This window comes from Pelecanus crispus, chromosome 8, assembly GCF_030463565.1.
Source record: "Pelecanus crispus isolate bPelCri1 chromosome 8, bPelCri1.pri, whole genome shotgun sequence".
NCBI classification, from domain to species: Eukaryota; Metazoa; Chordata; class Aves; order Pelecaniformes; family Pelecanidae; genus Pelecanus; species Pelecanus crispus.
In genome coordinates this window covers 20122873-20147063 of record NC_134650.1, presented here as the reverse complement: position 1 = coordinate 20147063, position 24191 = coordinate 20122873, and the positions used below count along the sequence as shown (strand labels likewise).

At 38.3% G+C, this 24191-nt stretch overlaps 1 protein-coding gene across 1 annotated transcript in view; it reads left to right on the top strand.

The window, feature by feature from the left end:
- The first annotated feature begins 258 nt into the window (after positions 1 to 258).
- Positions 259 to 24191, top strand: part of FBXW11 (F-box and WD repeat domain containing 11) — a 60240-nt gene continuing 36307 nt past the window's right edge. The window contains exons 1-3 of the mRNA XM_075715232.1: positions 259 to 338; positions 22006 to 22068; positions 23146 to 23371. Coding sequence (XP_075571347.1) covers positions 288 to 338; positions 22006 to 22068; positions 23146 to 23371 — 340 coding nt within the window. The 5' untranslated portion in view covers positions 259 to 287. The remainder of the gene's footprint in view (positions 339 to 22005; positions 22069 to 23145; positions 23372 to 24191) is intronic.

Genomic DNA, 24191 nt, shown 5'->3' with positions numbered 1-24191 from the left:
CCAAACCATTGCAAATGAGGAAAATCAGCTCTTTATCCTTGATAGGACAGAGGGATGACTTATTTTCTGAAAAGGATCTTCAGTGGTTATTTTACCCTTGGCCGCTAACCTTGTGCTTAATGTAGAAATAACATAGATAAGTACCCACGTTAACGTACTAATGAGTTGCCTGCCTTGAGTGATTTGTTGTGGCATCTAACTGCTTCTTCTCTTCCTTCCTTTTTGTCACCCTGCAGTGTTCTGTGCCAAGGTCTTTGTGGCTAGGCTGCTCCAACCTGGTAGAGAGCATGTGCGCACTGAGATGCCTGCAGAGCATGCCCAGTGTCAGATGTCTCCAGGTGCCTTTCTTCTTTCTTGTTGTAAATGTTATGCGTATGCTGTTGAACATTTGTTAAACTCTCAGGACTCTGTTTAATCAAATTGTTAAGTCTGCTAAATGTTTTTTGTGCATCCTTTTCTGAAATCTTCTACTTAACTGCATAGTAGGAGCGAATCTTAAGAGGGCTTTCTGTACAGTAGGCTCTTGTGGGGGGTGGTGAGCTTTTGTGTTTTATTGCCTGTTAACTGAAGTTGTGATATAAGTAGCATAGTTGTGCATGTTGCCTGCTATGTTTTGCTTTCTCATTTAATTTAAAGAACCAAATAACATAATGAGCTTTGCCATTTATTTTAAATTGCAATAAACTGACTAGCCTGTAATATTTGTGTGATTTAATTTAGAAAGGATAAGCTTTTTATTTTCTACTAAGTGTGATCCTGGTTATAGCCTTACATTACAGTCGTTGCGCATGTTTGATTGCAGAATAGTTAGCATGGAGTCCTGGAGCTCTTTGGATTACTCTGTTAATTTAGCTTCTTAACTTTTTAAAAGTGAAGAACAAGGGATGGGGGCTTATTCTGCATAGAAGACCACTAAATCTCAAGTTCTCTGTTGTTTTTCTTCTAGTAAGCTGTTGAAGCTGAGCCTGTGTGATTTATAGATGGGGCAATTGCTGCTGTTTCTTCAGTGGTTTGGGAGGGACTGGAAACGATAAAAAGGGAGATTTTGATACTGGTTAACAATTTTGAACTCCCAGGATCCTTACCTTGGAAAGAAAATACTGAATGTAACATTTTTAGCAGAATATAACTATTATTTAATATTAGTATCTTTTATAACACAGTAGTGTTATTCAGTGGTTCAGTCTTTCATGTGTACAAAATGAATGCTTAAATTGCTTTTGTGAATGAGAACTTAAACAAATGGAGTTTTGTTTGCAGTCAGTCCATTTGAGTTCAGACACTGGATAACATGAATGTCTTCCCTTAGGGAGTAACTGTTTATTTCAAAACCTCTCCTTTTGCCTGTAAAATGTGGTCACTTGAGTTCCAGAAAATTTGAGTTTCAGAGTTAAAAATTTCTCCAAAATTTCTGTTAAATACAAGCATGTTTTTCTGTTTGAATGCTTTAAGTTTCCAATTTTGAAATACTATTCAAAGGGGGAAAAAATTCCCATGACCAAGATAAATGTATAGATGGATAATACAATTTTATAGAAATTGGCACTGCATCATGGCCAAATAATGGTTGTAGTAGATGCTTATGGTCATGACAGTGCAAGTCACACAAGTTTGGTGTCTGTCTTGGGAATATTTACAGGCTAGTTCTAATATAAGGTCTTCCTGCTCTCTTTCCCCAATCCTCAGCATTCACCCCCTCACTGGAAAAGTAAAATAAAACTTCTTTTCAGTGGGAATTATGAAAATTTTTCCTCCTGGGACCTAACTCATCAGTGGCCGAAGAGCATCTCAGAATTTTTCAGCAAGTGATCATAGTTGTTCTTAAGATGGATAGTGATGTTGGGAGTAGGTTGGCTGGACTCTGGTAGGATGGGCCAGTAATCGTTTCAAGGCTTGTTAATAAACCCTGGTGAGGGATGTGAGCAGTGAGGTTGAAACAACTACTGTGTTGCTGTCATGAGGCTGTTCTTCGGTGCAGACCTAGGGTTGCAATCCTATGCTTTCATGCTTAATTTTTTTTACCTTTACCTGACTTTTGAATTTGTGACTTATGCCTAATTGTATTTAACAGTTTGAGAACTGTTTCAGGATAGGAGCAGTTTTGTGGTTAATAACTGTCTTTTAAATGGTAGGTGTAGATCTTGGTTTCGTGGGCTAGAAGACTTGGGGAGGGCTAGCTGCTGGACCCACGTAGTGGCTGAAATTCATAAAGACTTGTCAGGCTAGGGGGTTCCTTAACAAGCTCAGGTTCCCTACTGCAGGCAAGGTCTGCACCTGGTTTGGGAATTGAAGGACTTCTTAACAATGAATCTGAGAACTTTGACTGCCCCAAGATTCTTATAAATCAGCTCTTTGGAAATTTCTCATCAGTTAGCACATTATGGCAAATGGACTGATTTTTTTTCCCCAACTGAACTTTTTGTTAAAACAATATTACAAACAGAAAAATCCATATGTTTAATTGAAATAATAGTAAACCTATTTATTATGAACACTTTTTTTTCTTTCTGTTACAGTAACTATCAGTAGGTGCATATTCATTAACTGTAAACTGAACAGGTGAAAGCTCAGACCAGGCTAGGTCGTAGATTAATCGATGCAGAATACATTGTATTACAAAATTCTGCTGATAATATTGATTACAGGATAAAACACAAACCAGTTTGTTCATGAATGTACTGCTTTACACGCATGATCTTTGGAAACCTGTTATCGCACAGATGTAGTGTCATATATGATGAAAAACCATAGCTAATGCAGCTGCTAGGTCAGGACATATCACTTTGAAACATTTTTCAGACCTATACTGGTTTCAGGAATTCTGACAGATCTGTCAGCTTTCATAAAAACCACATTTGAAGTACCAGTTAATTTGTGTAGGCTTTTTGCTCCACGTGCCTGTAGGAACTGAACAGTCCCAGAACATTTTTAACTATATAATAGTAACAGCTAACAGGGTTAACAAATTTTAGTAATAAAGTACATTGCTGCAAGGACAACCACATTGTTCAAGCTGGTGGGATTGCTTTGAAGCCCTCAGGAGCTCAGTGTGTGGAAAGAAACAATTTTGTGTATCCAGCCTGTTGCACTTCAGGAGTTACTGAGGAGGGGTTTCACCAGGGTGTTTGGCCCATCCATGTGTTGCAGGGCTTGTGCTTTTCTGCTGGCTGCACCCTCCTGATGAGTTGTTTAGAGAATAAGAGGGATAGCTGTCCTAAGCAGATACCTGGTAAGGTGTAGAGAGCTTTGTTGATTTAAATTTTGTTCCAAAATAAAGGCTTTTTGTTGTTGTTGTTTTAAGTCTGATTTTTGGAGAACTGCAACCAGGAGTAAGAGGTTTTGAATCTTTTAGAAGCATCTGAGGGGGGTGGTGTTTAAAAATTTTTAAAAAAAAGTTCTCCTTTCAGGCATGTGACTTGGTGCCTGAAGGGGAACTTGGAAGTGAAAGTGCCACCAGCTGCTTTTCCCCATTTTTTTTATTTTTGGTACCATGACTTACCCTTCATTATTTCCTGAGCTATAAGCCCACATGTGAAAACAGGTAGGGCATATATACCAGGAGATCTTCATTCTGTAGCACACATCCAGTTAGTGTAATGATGATTAATAGGAAGTTTAAGAAGGGAACTATAGAATCCTTTTGGTGATTCACAGAAGTTACCTGGGAGTTGTATCTGTTATCTGTGTGTGTTGTATGTGTAGAGTAATTAGTGAATGGACTAGAAAGAGAGAAAAAAACCCTAGCCTTAAATTTGGAGCCTTGTAGAATTTCTTCAGGAAGCTCTTATTCAGTATTAGAACTTTTTCAAACATTTAGGCTTCAAGAGTAATCTACCAGCAGTCTAAAAGAAGAAAGCAGAGATTAGGTTTACTCTTGCCTTTCTTGTTCTTAGCAATCATAAAACCTAACTAGGCTCTTCTAAAATCAAGCTGTAATATTTAAGCAAATATCCTCTGATGCCAGTGGATTGGAGGTAGTGTTCCAATTCTCCATAATTAGTCTGGTCTTGTATTCTGTGCTTTTTCTCACACAGTAAAATACCTTCAGTAGTTCCTGTAGTTTACCAGAGAAATACTTGCTTTCTGCATTCTGTGATCTGTTAGTGAATGGAGAAGAGATAGATAATTTATTAAAAAATATTTTTTCCTGTTTGTGGTACTTGGAAGTTTGCTCTCATCTGTTCTGATTTGCAGTGTAATTAATACTATTTGGACATAAAGTGCTTGACACTTATCACTTGTTACTGTTGTATTGAAAAGCATAAATTAAATGCCAGTTCATAATACTTGAAAATACTGTGGATTCTGAGGCCTTATTTTTAACTGCTTAATTATCTTTAATAATGTTTTTGTACCAAGGAGCTTATCATTATGAGCATACTTGGATTCAAATAGCTACTGTTTTCATCCTCTTTGGTACGGATTTGACTGCAAGATTAAAAGCATACTGGTCTCTTATTTAGGTTTGTAGAGAAACTGGTTCTATTACCAGTTGTGTAGTGGAACCATATGGATACAGTACCTTCCATAGCTTCATCCTCGTGAAGTATTGTGCAGTGGTTTTGAACATATTTTGTCATGCTGATTTGGGAAATAGCTCCAACAGTGCTATCACGCAAAGAGAAATGTCCAGTGTTCTTAATTCTCTAAGTAGACATCTCCAGTGTGAAATGAAGACTAATCATTAAGCAACAGAAGATAAGTACTCAAATGTTGCTTTGAATTATTGCATAGTGTAGGATGTGATGAAATAATTCTTGGGGAATACATTTATTAGATGTAGTGAAATTAACCTACTAACCAAATACTGGTCAACCAACTCTTCTTTGTATTCCGTTATGCTTTTCCTTGACTTTTTTTTAGAGAGATCATTGTGGCATATGTAGCTTGGAAGCTTTAACAGAACACTGATTCACTACAGGAACAGTAAACGTCTCATTTCCAGAGCTTCCAGTGTGAAAGTTGACTTGTTCCTCCAGAGGCCAGATCTTACAATTCATGTAGTGGCTTTCTCAGACTTGAAGCTACCCTGACTCTTCCCAGCCCATTCGCCCAGTGGTCAGTAGGCTTGCAATAGTGTGCTTCACTTTACCTGTCCTTTATCCTTGACTTCTGCATGATGCGATGTCCGGCTCTATAGGTTTTCTTTCATCTGCATTTTCATTCTTGTACCACGTGTCCTGGTGATGGACAAGCAGTAGGAAGGTGACATTGACTTAGTTTTTGCCAGTGTCGTTCCTGCTTATAGATAAAGACAGGCATGTATTGATTTCCTCTCCATAACTGGAAGCTGTCTTCACAAAAGCGTGGTCTTAAAAGCCTTTTGCATTGGCCAATTCATAATTTATTATTGTTCAGAAGAACTTACTATTTGCCAGTGGCAAGTGGAGTTCTGGAGCATTAGGGCTTTAATATTTATTCCTTACAATAGCATTCCCTGCAAAGGAAATTATTTCTTAGCAAGAAGGAATTTCAGTGCTATCACAACTGAGCTGGGGCACAAAGAAGGAAGTTTATCTTTCTATTTATTGCTAAGATACAATTTAGCATTAACTTAACTAAGCTTCTAATTGTTATTCTTTACTAATTTTGAGCTTCTGTTGGTTGATGTTTCTATTCAGATACCAGAAGGAAGTACAACAAAAGAAACTATAGTTGGAAAAAAATGTATTCGAAAATGAAATTCTGATTTACTGACATGAAAACTTTGCCGTCCTGTTTTTATAGCTGTACGGTCATTTTCGCAGTACAAAGTCAGACACAGACATGAAGCAGTATTCTTAAAATGACAATGAGTGCAGTAGATGCATTCTGCTAAAACCTTTTCCTACAGTGCATGAAATCACAAATTGGTACATGATGAATAGACTGTCACTGTGTAGCCTGCATCCTTTTGAAAATGTTACTCTTCTGTGCAGCTGTTAAAATGAGTTGTCGTAGCCAGACAACTGCTTTGCTGCTTCTGTTAGGTTTGAAGTAGTTTACAAATACTTCTTTGACATGTTTTCTGGTATTTTGCCTCAAAACAGTGGGACTGTTACCATTTCTTTTTGGAAGCAGTCCAACAGGTCCATTAAAAAGAAATGCATATTTGATTCCTTTTCTTTAAAGGAACAGAATATTCTCTCCAATATCTGACATATTTGTGCTTTCCTGCTATTTTAAACAGACTTCTTTCTGAGACAGAAAGCTTTAAAACTAAGCATAGTATTATAGAAGCAATTAAAGATGCCCATGCGGTAGGCCTGTTGCCGTTTTGTGCAGTGAGATGGCTTGAAATACCCAGTTTGTAGATGTGGTGTCAAAACGTCCCGTTTTCTCCCTGTTAATCGGCAGCAGTGCTTCCCAGTATTGTTTCTTCTGGCTGAAGTTGGAGTCTCCTCTCAAAATTAATAGAAGTTTGGATTTTGTTTTCAACAGTTTCTCATAGTTTTAATACGTGTGTGTTGCAGACTGAGGACTGATGTGACAGCTCAATTTGGTGTTAGTTGTGTATATTGCAAGTATTTTGCAAAGGGTAACATTGTATTTTACCCTTCCTACCCCCCACCTTATATTCCACTGCTTGGCCATCCTGGTGGTCTCTGCCAGACCGCACTCCAGTATCCCAGTGTATTTCTTGAACCAAGTATGGCTCTGGTCTCAGTCTCTTACAGTGACAGCAGCTTGTTGCGGTGCTTCCTGATGGTGTGGCTGTGGTTTGTTGCTAGGCCTAGACACCAATAGGATAAGTAAATGTAAAATGCAGGGATTGTTTTTGTGGGTTTTTTTTTCCTTTCTTCCACCTAAGCATGATTTATTATCTGAAGGAAAGTGTTATGATAAGCACTGTTTTCAGTCATCCTTTGTGTATCTGAGTGCTTTCAGTTTCACAGCTTTAATTATTAACTAAGCCTGTTCTTTCTTAGGGGCAAGAAGAGAGAGACCTTTTTATTGGGTCAATATTCATATTGTTTATTTTTAAGTAGAAGAGAGTGGTTACTTACTAGATTACTTTAAACTTCAGCCAGTGAGCTAGTATTTGAGCTACAAACCAGAGTTCTTCCTCTTTAGTTTCCTTAGCTGAGGAGCAGAAGTGTGTTCCCTGATGTCAGGAGACTAGCAAATGGACTGACTAAATATCTGTAAGTTTTGGTTCCTGATTTTTCCCCAGCCACGACATACATCAGTCACTTGTAGCTGACTATGGCTTCTGCCGAACGGGTCCGGCTGTGTTCATTCTGGTGTGTGGTAAGCGTGCAGCAAATGGCGACTGCAGGCTGGGAGGCATAAGGCAGCCTGTGAAACTGCTTTGCAGGTTGGGGCCATCTGCAGTGGCTTCTCCAGTGTGGGGCTGTTTGAGTGCTGCCAACCACTAACCTTTCTGCTTGTGGGTAAAGGGTTTTGCTGGTATAAACAACTTAATACATGAGTGTTTTTTTGTTTTCAGCAGTTTTTAGACAACACTAAGGGTCATACACTTCATCCTCAAGCTGCAAGCTTGCTTGAGCAGCAGAGTGACTCCTGTCAGGAGCCTGGTTCTCTTTCTAAACAGCTTTTCAAGTTATTTCACCTGTGGCTGTTAGTTGGTGGGCAGTTCTTTGTCTTTTCTTCAGAAGCTGACAGTATTCAAAAGTTAGTAATTTACTTAATCATCTTTATGATAGAGATTAGGAGGAAGTAGTGATATGACTCCCTCCTGAGATAATTTGACTAAGCTGCTGTCTGCTGCAGAAGGATCTTCCAAATGTAGAAAAAATGATGTGAGCTTAGAGATCTGGTCCTTATTTCTTTGGGTGACTTCCTAGCCTGCCTTTTGCTAGCGTTACTCTCTTGTACCATTTAGAGATCACAATCTATTGTCTCTCAGACTGGGAAGGATATGTCCCTGAGGAGGCAAGTACATTTCTTCATGATGGATTCATGTATCAACACAAGATACTAGGCCTTGCCTCAGTAAATCCAGAGCTGTTGTTTGTAGCTGCAACACATGAGGGTAATTTCAAACGTAAATTTATGTTCCTTGGAAAAGCTAACACTGTCACACTAAGCTTAATATATTTCACAAGTAGTGGGCAGGAGCTGTTATTCCTGATACCTCTTACAATGCATCTGGAGAGGACTATGTCTTTGAGTGGAGAGGTGTTGTTAGCCACACCTTCGTGTTTATACTTTCTCAACCTTCTTTGGAAAAGAGGATTTTTTGGCTGTCTGATCCTGTTAAGGTGCAAAGAAATTTGCTAGGTTAATGTGCCTTGCTCTCTGCCTGCCTTCTAGTAGTGCTGTGCTTATGCTGGGAGGGAGCGAAATCTTTCTTAGGAGAGGAGAAGGAAGTGCAAGGCAGTCTGTTCCAGGTATATTTAATATAGTCCTCTTCCTTGCAGGTGTTTGGTCTATTTCCTATGGAAGAATTTTCAAGGAAACAGAAAAATTTAATCAGATATTTCCCACTAAGGTTGAAATTGCATTTGTGCAGTGTCTTCACACAGTACTGTCAGACTTTTTATCAGAAACGTCACACTGGCAGAAGGATTGGATCCCTTGCTTGTGGGAAATGAAGCAGCCGTCTTGATACCAGTGTTAGTAATGATTTTGCTGATATTAATAGTTCCACTCTAAGACACATCATCATAAGCACATTTATTCTTTCAGTGTGAAAAGTTCCTGGGGTGCTTAGCAGGCAGGCCATTCCTAGCTTTCCCTGGGCCTCCTTTATTTGCATGGGATGAGTTGTTCTGTAGGTCTTCAAGGCTGTGGCATATGAGAGTCTTCACATATGTGGTTTGGTTTTTGTGATCCTTTGAAATGGTGGTAGAATCCAAATAAATCAAAGGAGGCAGCGGAGTCAAGGATAGGACACTGTCTACAAACCCAACAACAGGTTTGAGCAGATTTTACCAATACCCATCTGTCAAATGTGGAAGAAGTGGTACAGCAGAGAAAGAAGGAACTACAACCAAAATCTTTTACTACTTTGCATAATATTGCTATGGCAAAATAGTCACGTTTGCAAAGCCCTACTATAGAAAAGCGTTACTTTGTGGCACAGGATCGTCTCCCAGGGCTTCGGACAAGTGGATTTTAAAGATACTTCAGAAGCTTGAGTTGACTTTGCCCTAGAGAAATAATATAGGTCGTCTTCATCCCAACCTTTTCGCTTACTTTGTAAGTATTGAATTCTGTTGAGTGGCATTGCACTGCTGCTTTTAGAAACTCTCAGCTGTTGAAGCTCAACTCTTTGCTTTTTAATTCTTACATGTTTTTTGCATTCCTCAAATTAACACAGTTTTTGATGCAATTATCCAGGCTTTAGGGATGATCCAAGCTATACTTCTAACCTGGGGTTTTTTGCATCTATTCTACTTTTTTATAGTATTTTTGAAGAAATAAACTGCTAAATATTTACTATAAAGTGTATGAATGCAAACATATTTTGGCATGTCTATAGATACTTCAGCTCTTTTTCCTTGTGTTGTAACTGATAAATGTTGAACGTCATTGTACTAAATGGATTAGGGCCGTTAAGAGTTCAAATTTGGTAGAAAATACAAAAAACCTAAATGAAATGAAAAAAATTACTAATGAATGAAAGTGGACTTTAAAGTTCTCTCTATGAGTTATTCAGTAGCTAATAATTAAACGCCCTACTTGAAAAATCACTTAAACAAGGATCAAGTGAAGATGTCTTTAAAATTGTATATATGATTGCAGAATTTGAATGAACACTTGAACTTTGAAAATCATAGTACTTTTGTCTGCTTTTGAAGATACTTGAACTAGACAATTTATTCATTATTATATTATTTCAATACTGAAAAAATACTTACCCTAATGTTGCAGGAATCCATGTACAGTTCTGTACAGTTAAGCTCAGCTTTTTAGAGCAAATGTGATCTGAAAGTCTCAAGCTTACATGTAAGTATGTGTTTTGGGGCAAAAAGGTAAGAATTAGGCCAAATGCCATTGAATTCAGTACCTGAATAGTAAAAATGCAGGATGCCTGCTGCTAAGTGATCGTCATCACCTACTGTAGAGACTTTTATATTGTCCTGCAGTATGTATTAAATTCTTTGAGCCCTGCTAACTTCAAAGTTATCCTTCAGTGCAGTTTGTCGGAAGCAAAAGCCCTTTCAGATTCCGGATCAGGCCACAGAAACCATAGCTGGCACTGTGTAATGCTATCCTTTTGTTCAGATGTAAAAGAAACGTACAGCAGTTTTCCTATTGAAGTGACATCAAACCCAACTGTCTTCAGGAAGTAAGGAGATGACTGCTGGCACGCTGCGGTGGCCACAGCTTTGGTTTCAAGGCTTCATTGCACAAGATGTTGGTTTCAGCTGTCCGCCGCATTTTTGATCTGCTGCCCCGTGTAGCAGCTTGCCACCGTTCATTTACACCAGTACAAGATGGTGTGCTGTAACGTAAAGTCAGTCACTGATGTGATACAGATTAAAAATAATCTTCCAAAAAGAGGAACCTGAGACACTGGGCAATTGTTCCTCCCATTCTCAAATCCTTTTCTGCAAAGTCTTATAATGATGTGCTTTTTGTATTAATCAACTGTAAATTGAAGTTGTAGGGAGAAGTGATGCTGGCCTTACAGGTCAGGAGCATTTAGACATCCACTATATAAACGATGTAAAATCTAAATTATGCAATTGCACAATCCTTTTAATACCTAGATAAAAATCAGCACTTGAATGCAGAGTGTCTGGCTAACCCTAGGCAAGACTTAGTGGATATTTGAAAAAAATGATTTGGGTATTTTTTACGTCTTGTATGATTGAAGGCTTCTTTCTTTAGCTGAGGTTAGTCCACAGCCTTTTTTGAGATAAGGTTTTCTCCAGGCTTTTGGCTGCTTAGATATCAGCAGTTACAAAAACACATTGAAATTGTACACAAGCAAAAGGCTGTGTTTCCGACAATTAGCTAGTGATTAGGATTTCCTGAATAGTTATGGTGGATTGATATGGTTTCATGAGTTGCTAAATCTGGAATACACTGCCATACATCTTTGGAGGAAAAAACTGAACTTAAAACAGCACAGGATTCTTTCTTTGAGTAGCTGACTTGTTTTAGGCTTTAGTTTTGTTGTGGTGGCTAGTTTTTCTGTATTTCTTTTGTGTGCAAATACCTTCTATTTTGCAAAAAACAAATAATGGAGGGTTACTGCAATTTTGTTGTTTCAGGCTCCTTGGTGTTTTTGAGTAACCTTTTTATAACTTCTACAGAAAGTTTGTGTAGAAACATCTTCAAAATCTGGTTTAAGTTTTGCTCATCCTTGGGGAAGAGCAAAAAAACAAAGAATGAAAATAAATTCTGGTGTAGTTCTGTTGGCCAGGGAAAGCAAGGAGGGATGTAGAGGAAGAAGTGCCAGAATCTGGTCTTAGAAATATTAGAGAAAATACATAGGCATGCTTGGAGAAAAGTACTGAATGTTTGATTGAAGCTTATAGCCTCTTTTGAATCTCCAGTCCTAGTGTATTAGTATTCAATGCCAGTGAATTAGTGGCTGTGGGCTTGTAGCTGTTTAGAGTTGCTTATTTTTAAATTACTCTTCAGTTATGTGCACTTCGATGTGTGGTATTTGTGTTTGTTGCTCAGCCACTTTTCTCAAGCTGGAAGTACATGTCTGCTGCTACTCTTCCTTCTATTTTACTGTTTTGTTCGAGGGTTAAAGAGCTGCAGGTCTTTTCTAGATTTTCAGGGAAGGAAAAGGTAATAAGCACTAGTGCATGTGTTAAGCAGTAGTGGATAAGAGAAAAAAATTGATCAGGTTTTGAAAAAATGGCTTAATGACCTGGCTTTTTAACTGGCTGCAGTGTCTGTATTTGTGATGTCCATTAATGTCCCGTCCTTCATACAGCTTTTTAGACACCTTCGTGTTGAGGGTTGTACCTGTCTTCTGGCCAGCATGTTGAGGTAACGAAATCTGGACAGAGCTGGTTTCACATGGAACCAGCAGCAGAGATCTGAACCTAAATTCCCTCTGGGAACCTAGGAGTAATCCCTGAAGTATTCTAACTTTACACCAGGCAGCCAAGTTGCAAATTTAGTTAATCTTAACTTAGGCTAATTTATTTTTGATGAATCAAAGTAATCTGATTATTAGCTTAGCTTGAAATTTGCTTCTGAGTATCGCTACCTGTAATCTGAAGTACTGTTAATGGGCTTATTAATTGTGTAGGGGAGAGCAGTGTGTTTTCAGCCTTGTTTACCCATGAATATAATGCAGAGAAAATACAGCACTGTACAGCATGAAGTGTAATTTAAATTTTCCTTTGCATCTGACTCGAGGTCTCCACACCGTGCAAACACTTTTGGAAATGATACTCCAATTGAACTACTTGGCTTGTAGGAGGTGTGTGCAGGCTGGTTCAGGGCTTTGAAATGTGAGTGCTAATGTAGAAATAGTGTGTCGTAGGGATGCATCAGTTAGCTCTAAAATGTCTTGGCTGCTTATGGAGTCCTTGAAGTCATCTGCTGTTTGTGTGCTTAAATTCCTTGGTTAAAGTGGTTCTGATGGATGTACTAATTTGAGCAGTCAGCAGTGAAATGCAACTTTCTGAATAGCTTGTTTTCCTTTTAAACGTCCTATAAATGGATAGATGAGTGAATGTGAAGAGGTTTCTTTGCATCTGCTCTGGAAGGAAGAAAAGTTGGTGTAATCTTGACCCAGTATTTTCCCCTCAAGTTTTCATTTGTGATGTTTTCTTTATACGGGAAATAAAAGCTAACGGGGCTCTTTAATAGGTATTGAGTCAGTTTCTCAGGTAGTAAATACTACTTAATGTTTCCATTATACAAAAAAAGAAAAAAAGAAAAAAAGCTTGACATACCTAATCCTCCTAACTGCCTGACAAAAATCCAGTTATTTAGGGTAGCTTTTGGTATAGTTGTAGATGCAAATAGTCTGAACAAATATGTAGCGTGGGACAAGTGTCTGTGATTCAGTGGAAGCTCTGAAAACTTGTTGCATTTATGCTTCAGTAGTTTCAATGAGTTCCTGTATAGGTAACATGATTTGAAGTTTCCCTTGAGTCTTAAATGTACAGAGGAAAAACTGGTTTACTTCATGATGTATTAAGATTAGAAGTGCAAATAGGTTCTACCTAAATAGTTTTTTTTTTTTAAATTAATTAGATGAACCATGAGCAATATTGTTAGTGCAAAAACAATAATAGTAATTGTAGCTGAGAACTTGAGGTAACTTCTCTTAATTACAAAAAAAAAAAAAAAGAAAGAAAACTAGTGCCTTTCTCCTAGTGTCTGTGTACCATTCTACAGCCAGTTCGTCATAGCCATGCTTCTGATGTAAACATTTTACTGTTAAAATTATTATTTGCAGGCAGAAAGGATTTCTCTTTTGGGGTATTCATACTCTGAGTTGTGAAAATTAAAAACTCAGAAATGTTTTAGGAAAGTGATTGCAACCATTTGCAGTGGTATCAATGATAAGCCTGATGACTGCTTTAATATACTATTTAAGTATTGAGATTTTTCTGCTGTGGGCAAGAATGTGGACTGTTAATGTACTGCACATGTACAGTATCTGCCAAGAAAGGTTCAGTGGCTGTATAGTTAAAGGCATGAACCGAGGCAGCTGAAAAACAAGCAACACTTGTAAGCTGAAGGTATAATTAAACCTCCTGTTAGGCTGGGAAAGGGCTGCAGAGTCCAGCTGGTTAGAAAATAAAGCAAGTTTTCATCTGAAGTAAAACGTGATCAGTAAGCCTTAGGTGGAGCATTGCAGTAGGACTTGATGGTTGCCCCTTACTGCTGGATGTTCTTTCACAACCTATGATGATGATTTTTTTTTTCCAATTTTTTTCAACTACCAGCTTGAGCTGAGGAAGGAGGTATTGTGAAAAACGTTACAGCAAGGCTTAATGTAGCCCCCAAACCTTGCCTGTCTGAATTTAAAACTGCATTTGCCCTTTTTTTAGTAAGCTGATTCTGCATAAAACTAGTGCTTTCTGTTTTGAGGGGCAGGTGTAGAGAAAGTGATTAAAATATGTATATATGTAGGGCTCAACATACTTATATTCAGCAAAATAGTTTGCATGATGAGCAAGTTTTGCAAATCTTCATGGGTCGATACTCGGAATGGTGCAGGGATGAGTCATCAAATTGCTACAATTACACAATTCAGTACTCATTGTCCTTGTAAATACAACGTATTAATACAGGATAGATACAGGCAGTTTTTGGTTACTGACTTTTTAGTCCAGACACTCAGAAAATTAAATGAGAGTTAGGGTGTGTTTGAAACAGTTACACAAGGAATGTGTTAGACACGATCCCACAGTACCTGTTGAGGTAAGCCTATCTCTAAGTAGTAATAAGCTATTAGATATTTACAAAAAAAATCCCCCAAAAACCCATGGACATCTTGAATTGACTGATGAATCAAAAGCATCCTCCCCATCTAATTTTAGAAACTATACCTGCTGCTGAAAAGATTAGATGTCTTGGGATTTTTTTTCTCTAGTGATGTCTGTCTGAGTGGAAATACAGGCATGCTTGAAAACAGCTGGTAACTTGCACAAAAGTAGCACTTTTTTTTGTTTCTTACTACATTCTAAATTGACTGCTAGTTTAATCAGTCAATAATTGGTTTTTTTAATATACTAACGTTTATGAGAATCTGTATTGCACTATTTCTGAAGTTCTAAAAGCCAGCAGGGTGATTTTGCTGTTACGGTACTTTATTGGCAGTTGTGCTTTGCAAGTTGGGGTATGAATTACCAAATTAACTGCTCTGCTGGGTAGTTTCAGACTGCAGTTTGTGCATCAACTGCCTATTAAAAGGATGTGCCATCACCAAAAGCTCTGTGATGAAGTTGGAGCCCTTGCTTAGTGTATGGTGGAAGTGGATCAGGACAGTTAATTCTGAACTGCTCATCATTTTCTTGTATAGTTTCATTTTAAAAACAAGTTATGTAGTTTAGTCCTCTGTGGACGCAGCCCACACTGATCTAACTTCTGAGATCAACTTCATGTTAGGTCAGGCATACTGAATATTGAGAGTTGCAGTTACGTATTTACAGAAGATGAGCAAATTAATTTTGTAATGAGGTTAAGGTGAAGATTGATACTTTAGAAACAAAGTGGTACTAATTAAAATAGTGGTACTAATTGCCAGTCATCAAAGCATTAGTGATTAAACAAGATAACCTGTTGCTTGTATTCTTTTGAACCTGCAAAAAGAACTGTTCTGGAACATTTAGGTGAAGAATGGCCTGAGATTTTTGTTTCTCTGAGCCGAGAGACAGGAGCAGGCAACTGTTGGCTTTTGGGGATTTACTGATCTGGACAAAACTTCCTTAAAAGTAGGCCCTTGAGAGGTGTCAAACTGGGTATGTAAAAGCATTAGGTATCTTTTAAAAAAATATCTATAACCTGTGGTCAAACTACAGTGTTTGTTTTTTGGAGACCTTAAATGCAAACTGTGTAACTGCTGGCACTGAATTTACCCTGTCTTCCTGTAAACTTCTTGGTGGTTAGTCAGAGGCCAAATAAAAATGATGCCTTGTTTTCAGTATGAGGGGTTTCTTTTCTAATTTTGCCTTCAGCTGTTGGGTCTTGGTAGACTCTTTTAGTATTTCAAGTATATTTTTGTTTGAACTTCCAGCAATAACTATGCTAAAATAAAACCTGGCAGCTGGGAGAATAGCCAGCTAGGTAAGAAATGAAGCGTACTGAGCTTAATTTGTGCAGATCCCTAGTGCTTATATAAATAGTTTAATTTAGGCTGAAACAAGCAGTTACTAATACAGATATCAAATATAGACATGTCCATGGTCAGCAGAGTTAACTTTAAAGTTAGAGTATCTCAAGTTGGAAGGGATCCATAAGGATCATTGAGTCCAACTCCCTGCTCCTCTCAGGACTACCTAAAACTAAATCAAGTTCAACTTGATGAACCTTGGAGCTTTGTTTTCAAAGTGCTTTATAGTGACTGTGGACAGTGGATTGAGATTATCTACCATCAAATATTTTCAGAAACTCTTTATTTGGAAAATCATTTGGCCATAGGCTCTCTTTTTCTCAAGGGATTTCTTCTCTTCTCCCCCCGCCCCCCCCCCCACCCCCCCCCACCCCCCCAGCATAAAGGTATGGTTATCTCACTAAATTAAAAAACCACCAAACCATATTTTCTCTTGTTACATAATTAATGTAGAAATATTGCAAGGAACACTTTTCTATAGGCAACGTGAGTGAGGTTAAACCTGTAGCTGGTGGTATGTTGTTGCTGGTTCTGTCTTTGTGAAGCCAAACATCTCTATTGCCCAGATTTGAATAACTGTCCATACCTTTTTATGCCTACTCCTTTGATACGGGAATGTTTTATGTTGTTCCTCTGTATATAGCCTATGGCTGTGCTTCTGAAGAAATTTTTTTTTAAGTGATGAATCTTTGCAGTGGCTAGGATAAGCACACTGTCAGTGATCACCTGTTTCTGACCTGGCATTTGGAAGCACTGTAGTATTTTTGCATTTCTTTGCAGACTGGTATATACAGATTTTGAGGGATGTGATAAGTAAGGGATTTGGTCCTTGCTGTGAGAAGGGTTGATTCACATCTTGTGCAGTTTAAGTTAGTGGTTCTCCAACTTTGTTTGGTGTTTGTGCTACAGTATATTTTTATTAAGAGTCTCTTGGTAGTTAGAAGAAAATCCCCTCCTATCCCTGATCAAGTGTCAAGATGTTGTTAATAAACACTGTTTAATAGGTTCCTGGATTAGAAAATGATGACCATTACATCCTAAGGAGAGGCTTGCATTCATTTTGAAATACTTCAAACAGTTCAGGGTTTTCTGGCTATATTAAAAGCAGGAAGCCAGGAGGGACACATGCTCATTGCTTTTAGATGGTAAAGATGGTTACCCAGCTTTCTTCCTTACTGATGTGGTCCAGTTGTCACATAGGATGGCGGATTCCTTTCCTCCTCTGGGTGAATGTGTAATTAATACCTTCAGCAATCCTTGTGCTGGCAGAGCTGGTTTCAGAAGGCAATTTGAGTATACAGAGCTTGAGCTTAATCTGCTGTGTTTGACTTCAAGATATCCAAGTATGTATTAGTTTGGGTTTTTTTATAATTTCTTCAACTTCTCTAAAGTCAGATGTAGATGTGATTTGCTAAAGGAGATCAGAGCCTGTTTAGCTGAACTGGTTTGATTAGTTTTGCTTATTTTGTAATTTCAACTGAAATTTCCTGGTATGTTTTCCAGTGGCGGGGAATTTTCTCAAAAATTAGATTTTTAAAGACTTAGTTTGATCTTTAACTCAGATCAGAATTACTGGTGTAGTCTCAAGGTAGTGGGAAATAGTTCATGTTTTCTATCACTTTCCCTTTCATTATAGCTGAAAATACAATAATTGAAGACTGCTATTCTTTTTTTCAAGGTAACACAGCTATTGTCTAGTTTTGTCCATCCATCCTTTGTATCCTGTGAATCCATTCTTTGGTAGGGAAAAGTGTCTCACTGAAGAATTGTCTGCCTTGCTAGGTACTACTGCTGTTGCTTGTGTATCTTGTCCCAGTTCCCAGGATTACTGCTATCACTTATGTAATTGCTCTCTTGATACTGGAACTAAAACTGGGTTAAACAACAAAGCTGCACCATGCTGTTTCTCTTCAGAGTCAACTAAGTGACTAAAGGCACTCCCAAGTCCTGAAGCATGGTGCAAACCTAAGCATTACCTGCCTGTAGCTAACATAAATCTGGTAGAAATCTGGTTAGCCTGTACAGGTTTGGTAGATTTCTGCTAGAAAAGATGCAACTTTTTTCATGTATCTCATGAGTGAGATGAGCCTTGCAGGCTGAGTGCCATTCATCTACAGAAACACTTAGGTGCTTTTTGCACCTAATGTCATACAATCATACTAATGTAGAACTATTATGCTTGAGATGCCAGTTTTAGTTGCTACCAGGTATCTAAGGATCTTAATTGAAACTGTGATTTATGAAGTTTTATAATACCTACAAAATTTCTTGCCTTTGGGGATCATTGATGGTTGTTTTTATTATGGAACCTTTTCATAATCTCCAGAGGAAATGAGCTTTATGTAATTACGCTGCTTGTCAGTACCTCTTTCTCCCTGAGTACCTTTTGAACCCGTTTGCCCCGTTAATCTGCATCTCATAGAAATCCCAAAGACTTGAGGTATTGTGCAGCAGAAGGACTAAAGGAAGCTTGACGTTACTGCAGAACTAGGTGAGGAATATAGGATGCAAATCTTCAGGAAACAAGCTTTTAAAATTCTACAGCTTGTAGAGCAATTTGTAAATTTTACTGTCATTGCTGGTTTTACCATTAGTGAAAATAAGGACAGAGGCTTTCTTCAGTGTAACTTTATTTGGTTGAGTTATAACAACTATAAGGCAATGAAAAACATCTATGCTTAGACCCATTGTTACCACTTCGCTGTTGCTGCCATTCCCAGTAGGGGATGGAGAGCGCGTATTCCAGGCTGACTAATTAAGGAATGACAGCTGGTTGGAAATATCATTCTACTTTTGCAAGAGCTGTGAGCAACTTCACAAGAATTTCTGGAAAAAATGAACTTAGAAACAGGATTAATTGACAATATTTAGAAGCTACGCTTCCTCTGTGAGAAGCTGCTAGGCTCTTGTGGTTGTGGGGGTAAAAATCAAGCCTGTTCTTTCAGAGTCTGCAAGTGCAGGTCAGTTGTATTGCAGGGGCTCATGGCCTTGCCAGAGTAACTGAATGAGAGGTCATTGTTTGCACCAGGGTTTGATGCTGTTCAGCAGCAGAGCTGCAGGGAAATGGAGTCCATGTTAAATCCACTTTAAAGCGGCTTGGGAAAACTGCGGAGACAGCCAGCACGGTAGCTTTATGTAGAGGGTGGGTGTGGTAAGCAACAAGGTACATACAGGTTGAGAGAAGGGAACAGCTTGATGAAGGGAAGAGTTGAACTTGTAGATGCCTATCTTTCTTCTTGCTGGAGGCCTTCTGGAGCAAGGACTAGTGACACCAGCTGTTAGGAATTTTGAAATTCTTCTTTTGCCGAGTGCTGTGGATGTACAGGACAGATTAGAGTTGTCTAATTGCTTCTTCCAGACAACAGGACAGGATCCACCCGGTCACCTTTTATTCTTCAGGTAGTAGGCTTAAGTGCTTTAGAGACACATTAGAGTCTGTGTACAATGTGTCAAACCCATTGAGTTAGGATGTATGTGATCTGGGGAACAACCCCAAAAATTGTTTAAGACAGAAGTAGAGAGAATTTATTAGGAAGAGAAGATATAATAGGGAAAACAAGCTATATATTTGGGAGTAGAAAGGGCCCTCAAATTCTAAGGTATAGTAAGAAAATGTGGAGTGAGTTTAGGATGGGAAAAGAGAGAAAAAAGAATAAACACTGTAATACATACCATTAAATTAACACCACTACCTACTTCCCAATTAAATAGATAAATACAATGTTACATTTCCATGCTAAAAATCAGGCCATGTCATCTGCCCTCACATTCATGGCCCAGATGTTAAGAGGTCATGGGGAGATATTTCTCAGCAGTTGCCCATTTGTGGATCAAAGACACTGTCCTCTTAGCCAAGACTCTGCTCTGATGCTCTGAAGAAAGAGGCACAAGTGGAGAGGGGCAAGAGAAATGCAGTCATCCTATTTCTCCTTGTATGAGTAGACATGCCAAGGATGTAGCTTTTCCTTAAAGTCTGCTACCCAGTTTTCTTTACTTAGGCAGCAGCAGAGGCACAATAGAATTGAGTAGGTGCACACCGAAGACAAAAACTTGCTCTGCAATCAAAAGCCTTAGTGTGGAATTCTGAAATTTTGGTGATGTTTGTGTTCTTGCACACTTTGTGTTACAGTGCTGCTCTGCTATAGTTTTATTATATGTTCCTAGAATGAAGAGACATAACGTTTAGGAGACAGTACTTAGCCTGCATCCCAGGGAATTAGCAATGATGCCTGAGACGTTTCCCACTAAAGGAGCTGAAGAAAGCAGTGACAGAGTCTTGCCGTGAGCTACCAAAGGAAAGTTAGGTTGGGGCTAAATTGATGTAATGTGGGATTTCTGCTGAATATACTCACCCAAGCCATCCATGTTTGATATTCTCAATGAGAGTTCCTGTTCCTTCCTCTTAGCTCACAGGGTCAATGCATGTATTAATCCTTCAGCTACAAAAGGGGATGAGATGTTCCTTACTTGTTTAACAACCTAGTAATTGAAAACACTGTTAACAACATACAGTCACTGTGATGAGTATTTCTACACATTCAAATTAAAAAAAAAAAAAAAAAAACACACACACACCACACCCCCCCCCCCCCCATATTTCCATGGAGTAATGTTTGCTGGTATGGGCCAGTTGAGTACCAGTAAGTCTACAGCTGATATGTGCTTTCTCTTGTGGCACCCTGTGGTGGGAGAGCATCACTTGCACATTGTTTGCACATCAGTGATAGTGCTGGTTATGAACAGTGTGTAGTTAAGAATAACTGAAATGGCCCTCAAAAGACTGTAATTTTTAAAATGTGGAAAGTGTGGTTTACTTTTCCAGTGTTACTGTTCTATGTATGTTTAGAAACACTAAAATATATGTATCTGTGGGGTAACACAAAACCTTTACTGCCTTTGTCCATTTTTGGGTTCCTCACTAGCCATCTCCTGGGCTTGTATTTGTCATTTTTATGTGCGTTTTTCCATCACCCAGTGGACATGGTTTTCATAATGTAATCTTTTGTCTGTGTGTTGCATGTTTTTTCATACCTAACTGCAAGGCAGAAAAGGGTTCAAGGTAAACTTCAGACAAAGAACTGTAGTCAGGCAGTGGAGGAAGGCTTGCCTATGGGGTAGTACTGTTAATTTTTCAAGTTTTCTGGTTTTGGTGCGGTACATCCTTTCTGCAAGAAAGAGGAGGAGATGAAGCAGTGAATGCTTTTGAGGTGGAATTGTGTTTTGAATGGGGGTTGGATGTAGTTGTTAAGGGGTTAATCCATAATCTGTATGGCAAGAGTAAAGGAATTGTGTGACTTATTCTATCATGTGTTTTACTTGACTGTGTTGTTCCTCTTTCTGCTGAGACAGCTGATAGAGGGGAAGAAGTCTGAAATAAATACAGAGAATGTTTTAAGACATTCAGTTTTTCATGATAGCCCTCTGCCAGTTAGCCAGTGTCTCCTGGGCATGAATAATGGGGAGGACAGAGTTGGTGGGAAGCTAAATGAGCAGTAATTGCCTAGGTGTGGGGTACCAATGAGTAGGTAGAAATAGATGGTAATTGTGGTATGGACAGCGAAGGGGAGCAGATAGTTAAAAAGCAAAAAGGGAAGAAATGAGTAAAAGAGTTTGAAAAACTGAGGTAAGCTCTAAAAGAAACATTTGCAGCTCAATGTTTATAGAAATTCTTACATCTCATTCTCAAACAGAAGGGAAGAAAACAGTAGGGAGGAGCAGTTATGATGTGGGGAGAGCACTGTAATTAAGTCAGGGTGAAGAAAGATGGTGACTGCCAAGGGCTATAGGACACATACTGTAGCGGTGAATTACAGAGGCATTCTGCAGAGAATGGTCCCTCCTCCTTGTGGTAAGCTAGAGCTGGAAAAAAAATTCGTATTCTGTTGCATGTAGTAGTGTATATAGTGATTTTTTTTTTTTTTCCAACTAGACGTATGCAATTTAACTTTGGCAGAAAGTGCTACTTTGACAGGTTTAATTACTTTGGCTTGAGTAGGATGAAAGTGAATTTATTTCCCAGTGAGAAGAGCATTGAAAGGCTGCATGAAAACCTGTCAAAGGAAATTGAAGAGGGGTTGGGGAGTTATCTTTACAGTAAATGGAATTGATAAACATGTCAGTTAAAAGAGGAATTTATTTATAATACCCAGGTTTTGTGGCCAGAAATCTTTGATAATTCCATTCACTGGGAAAATAAATTTTATCTGTTCAATTGATTTGCTTTTCCATAATGCTTGTAGAGCAAGGACTTGCCATAGAATGAAAAATTGAAGTCATAATTCTTTTTTTTTTCCTAGAACACGTCAGTAATGGAGGATCAGAATGAAGATGAGTCTCCAAAGAAAAATACCCTATGGCAGGTAGGACTAACATTCACGTAGAAAGAGAGTTGGCATGTTTTTATATGTTCCTGCTTTTGAGAAACTTCCAAATCTTGGGTCTGCATAATCATCCTTGTATGGTTGACTATATCATCCTAAAATTAGCTCAGCCTTGAAGTGAAGGATGGTGCCGATGAATAATACTTGAGAAATTACTAGATGTTCTCAGATTTTGTAGTGTGCTGACCTTGGAAGGAGTTCTGCGTCAAAGGTTACTTGGGAATACAATTCAACCTTTCTGAGCACGTGACTGTCATTTAAAAGGAAAAAAATCAACAACTTCACATGGCAAGGAGTTGCAGCCAATTTACTTTGAAGAATTTTGGGAATATTTCAGAGAGCTGACAGTTGTTCCTCTTGGTCTCCTGAAGGGCTCAGAAGAGCCTGACATCAATCTTTGGTTCTATTTACTAATTAGCAGTAAGTCCTGGGGTGGTGTTCTTGTAGCATCCTTATTTGTAGCTAAAGCTGCCAAGATTTTAATGATGTTTTTATGTGGATGTCCCAAACATTGACATGAGCTGTTTTTCAAAAACAAAACAAGCCCTTGACATTGTGTACTTCTCAGTTTTCATTTATGGACAAGCCACTCAACACTGACATGAGGGTCTTTGAATATTTGTGTTAATTGGAGTATTAATAACCAACTTGGGTATGTCTCTAAATGTGTATTATTTTAACTGCTGGAACCTGTGTAATTAATTTGTGGAGGCAGACTGCATTATGCAGTAGAGGCAAACTGCAGTATGCAGCAGAAACCACTGGTTTAGTCTGGGAAGTTTGTTCTAAGAAGAATTAAGTTCCTTGTGGTCTAAATGGTAAGAGGTGTAAGGGAATTGAAGTCGGTCAGTGTAAGAAGTAACTTATTATGAGGAAGGTCCTTTCATCTTTATCTATGAAAGATGACATTTGTATGGCGTAACTCATAGCTTTAAGAATGTATTTTAAAATTTAATTCTGTAGGATTATTTCTTTGCATCTTCTCACGTTTTCTTAAGAGAATTCTTATAAAGCTGTTCCTCTTTATATTTACTGATACTCCTTTTCTAAAAACAGATAAGTAATGGAACTTCATCTGTGATAGTCTCAAGAAAAAGACCATCGGAAGGAAACTACGAAAAGGAAAAAGACTTGTGTATTAAATATTTTGACCAGTGGTCTGAATCAGATCAAGTTGAATTTGTGGAACACCTTATTTCACGAATGTGTCACTATCAGCATGGACATATTAACTCTTATTTGAAGCCCATGTTACAACGGGACTTCATCACCGCGTTACCAGGTAAACTAATGTTTGTTTTACAAGAGGTGCATTTATAAATACATTTTTTTAAATACTTCGGGTGTATGCAAACTTTTCGGAACATCCTCCAGATTTAGATTGTCTCATATAAAGAAAGTGATGCTTCCTAGTCAAAAAGTGCAGGAGGGTAGCTGAAGTCATTCACTTCTGTGATTAATTGAATTGGCCACTGGATGCCAGTGTTGTTCCATGTAAAAGTAGTTGTGAGTAGTGTATCCTGAAGAATAGTTTGTGTTTAAACTGGAACTGAGTTGTCGTAAAAGTTGTATCTTTGCAAGCTCTGGTCTAAATTCCTTTTTCATACAAACCCCATAGGTATAGACAATACTATAGAGGTGTTCTCATTTGTGTAGTCTTTATTACATTTTAGTTTTGTTCTAAGTTTCCCAAATCTTAAATAAAAAGCTGCCTGCTTAGATGATAGAATCTAGTTTGGTCTTGTTGCTGACTCAAAAGCAAAAGCACTTAGGGATTTTTATTGTAGAGTCCAGCCACGATTCCTTCCTTCAGTTGCTCCTTTCTGCCACCGATGAATGTAAACCTGTATCAGTAGTTTGAATAAGCAATCTGTTCTTACACTTACTATATGCATTTCTTTAAAAAAAAAAAAAAAAAAAAAAGTGGAGAAGTAATAACTAGGTATATAGAATCTTTAGCTTTCAGTTTCCTGGTAAGTTGTATATATTTTTCCATTAATTTCTGGAAGGAATTGTATCCCTGGATTTTTGCTGCTGGGGAGGATGATTCATTTGATTCTTTGAAAGGTAAATGTGTGGACCTTGTTTCCAGAGTGGGAAAT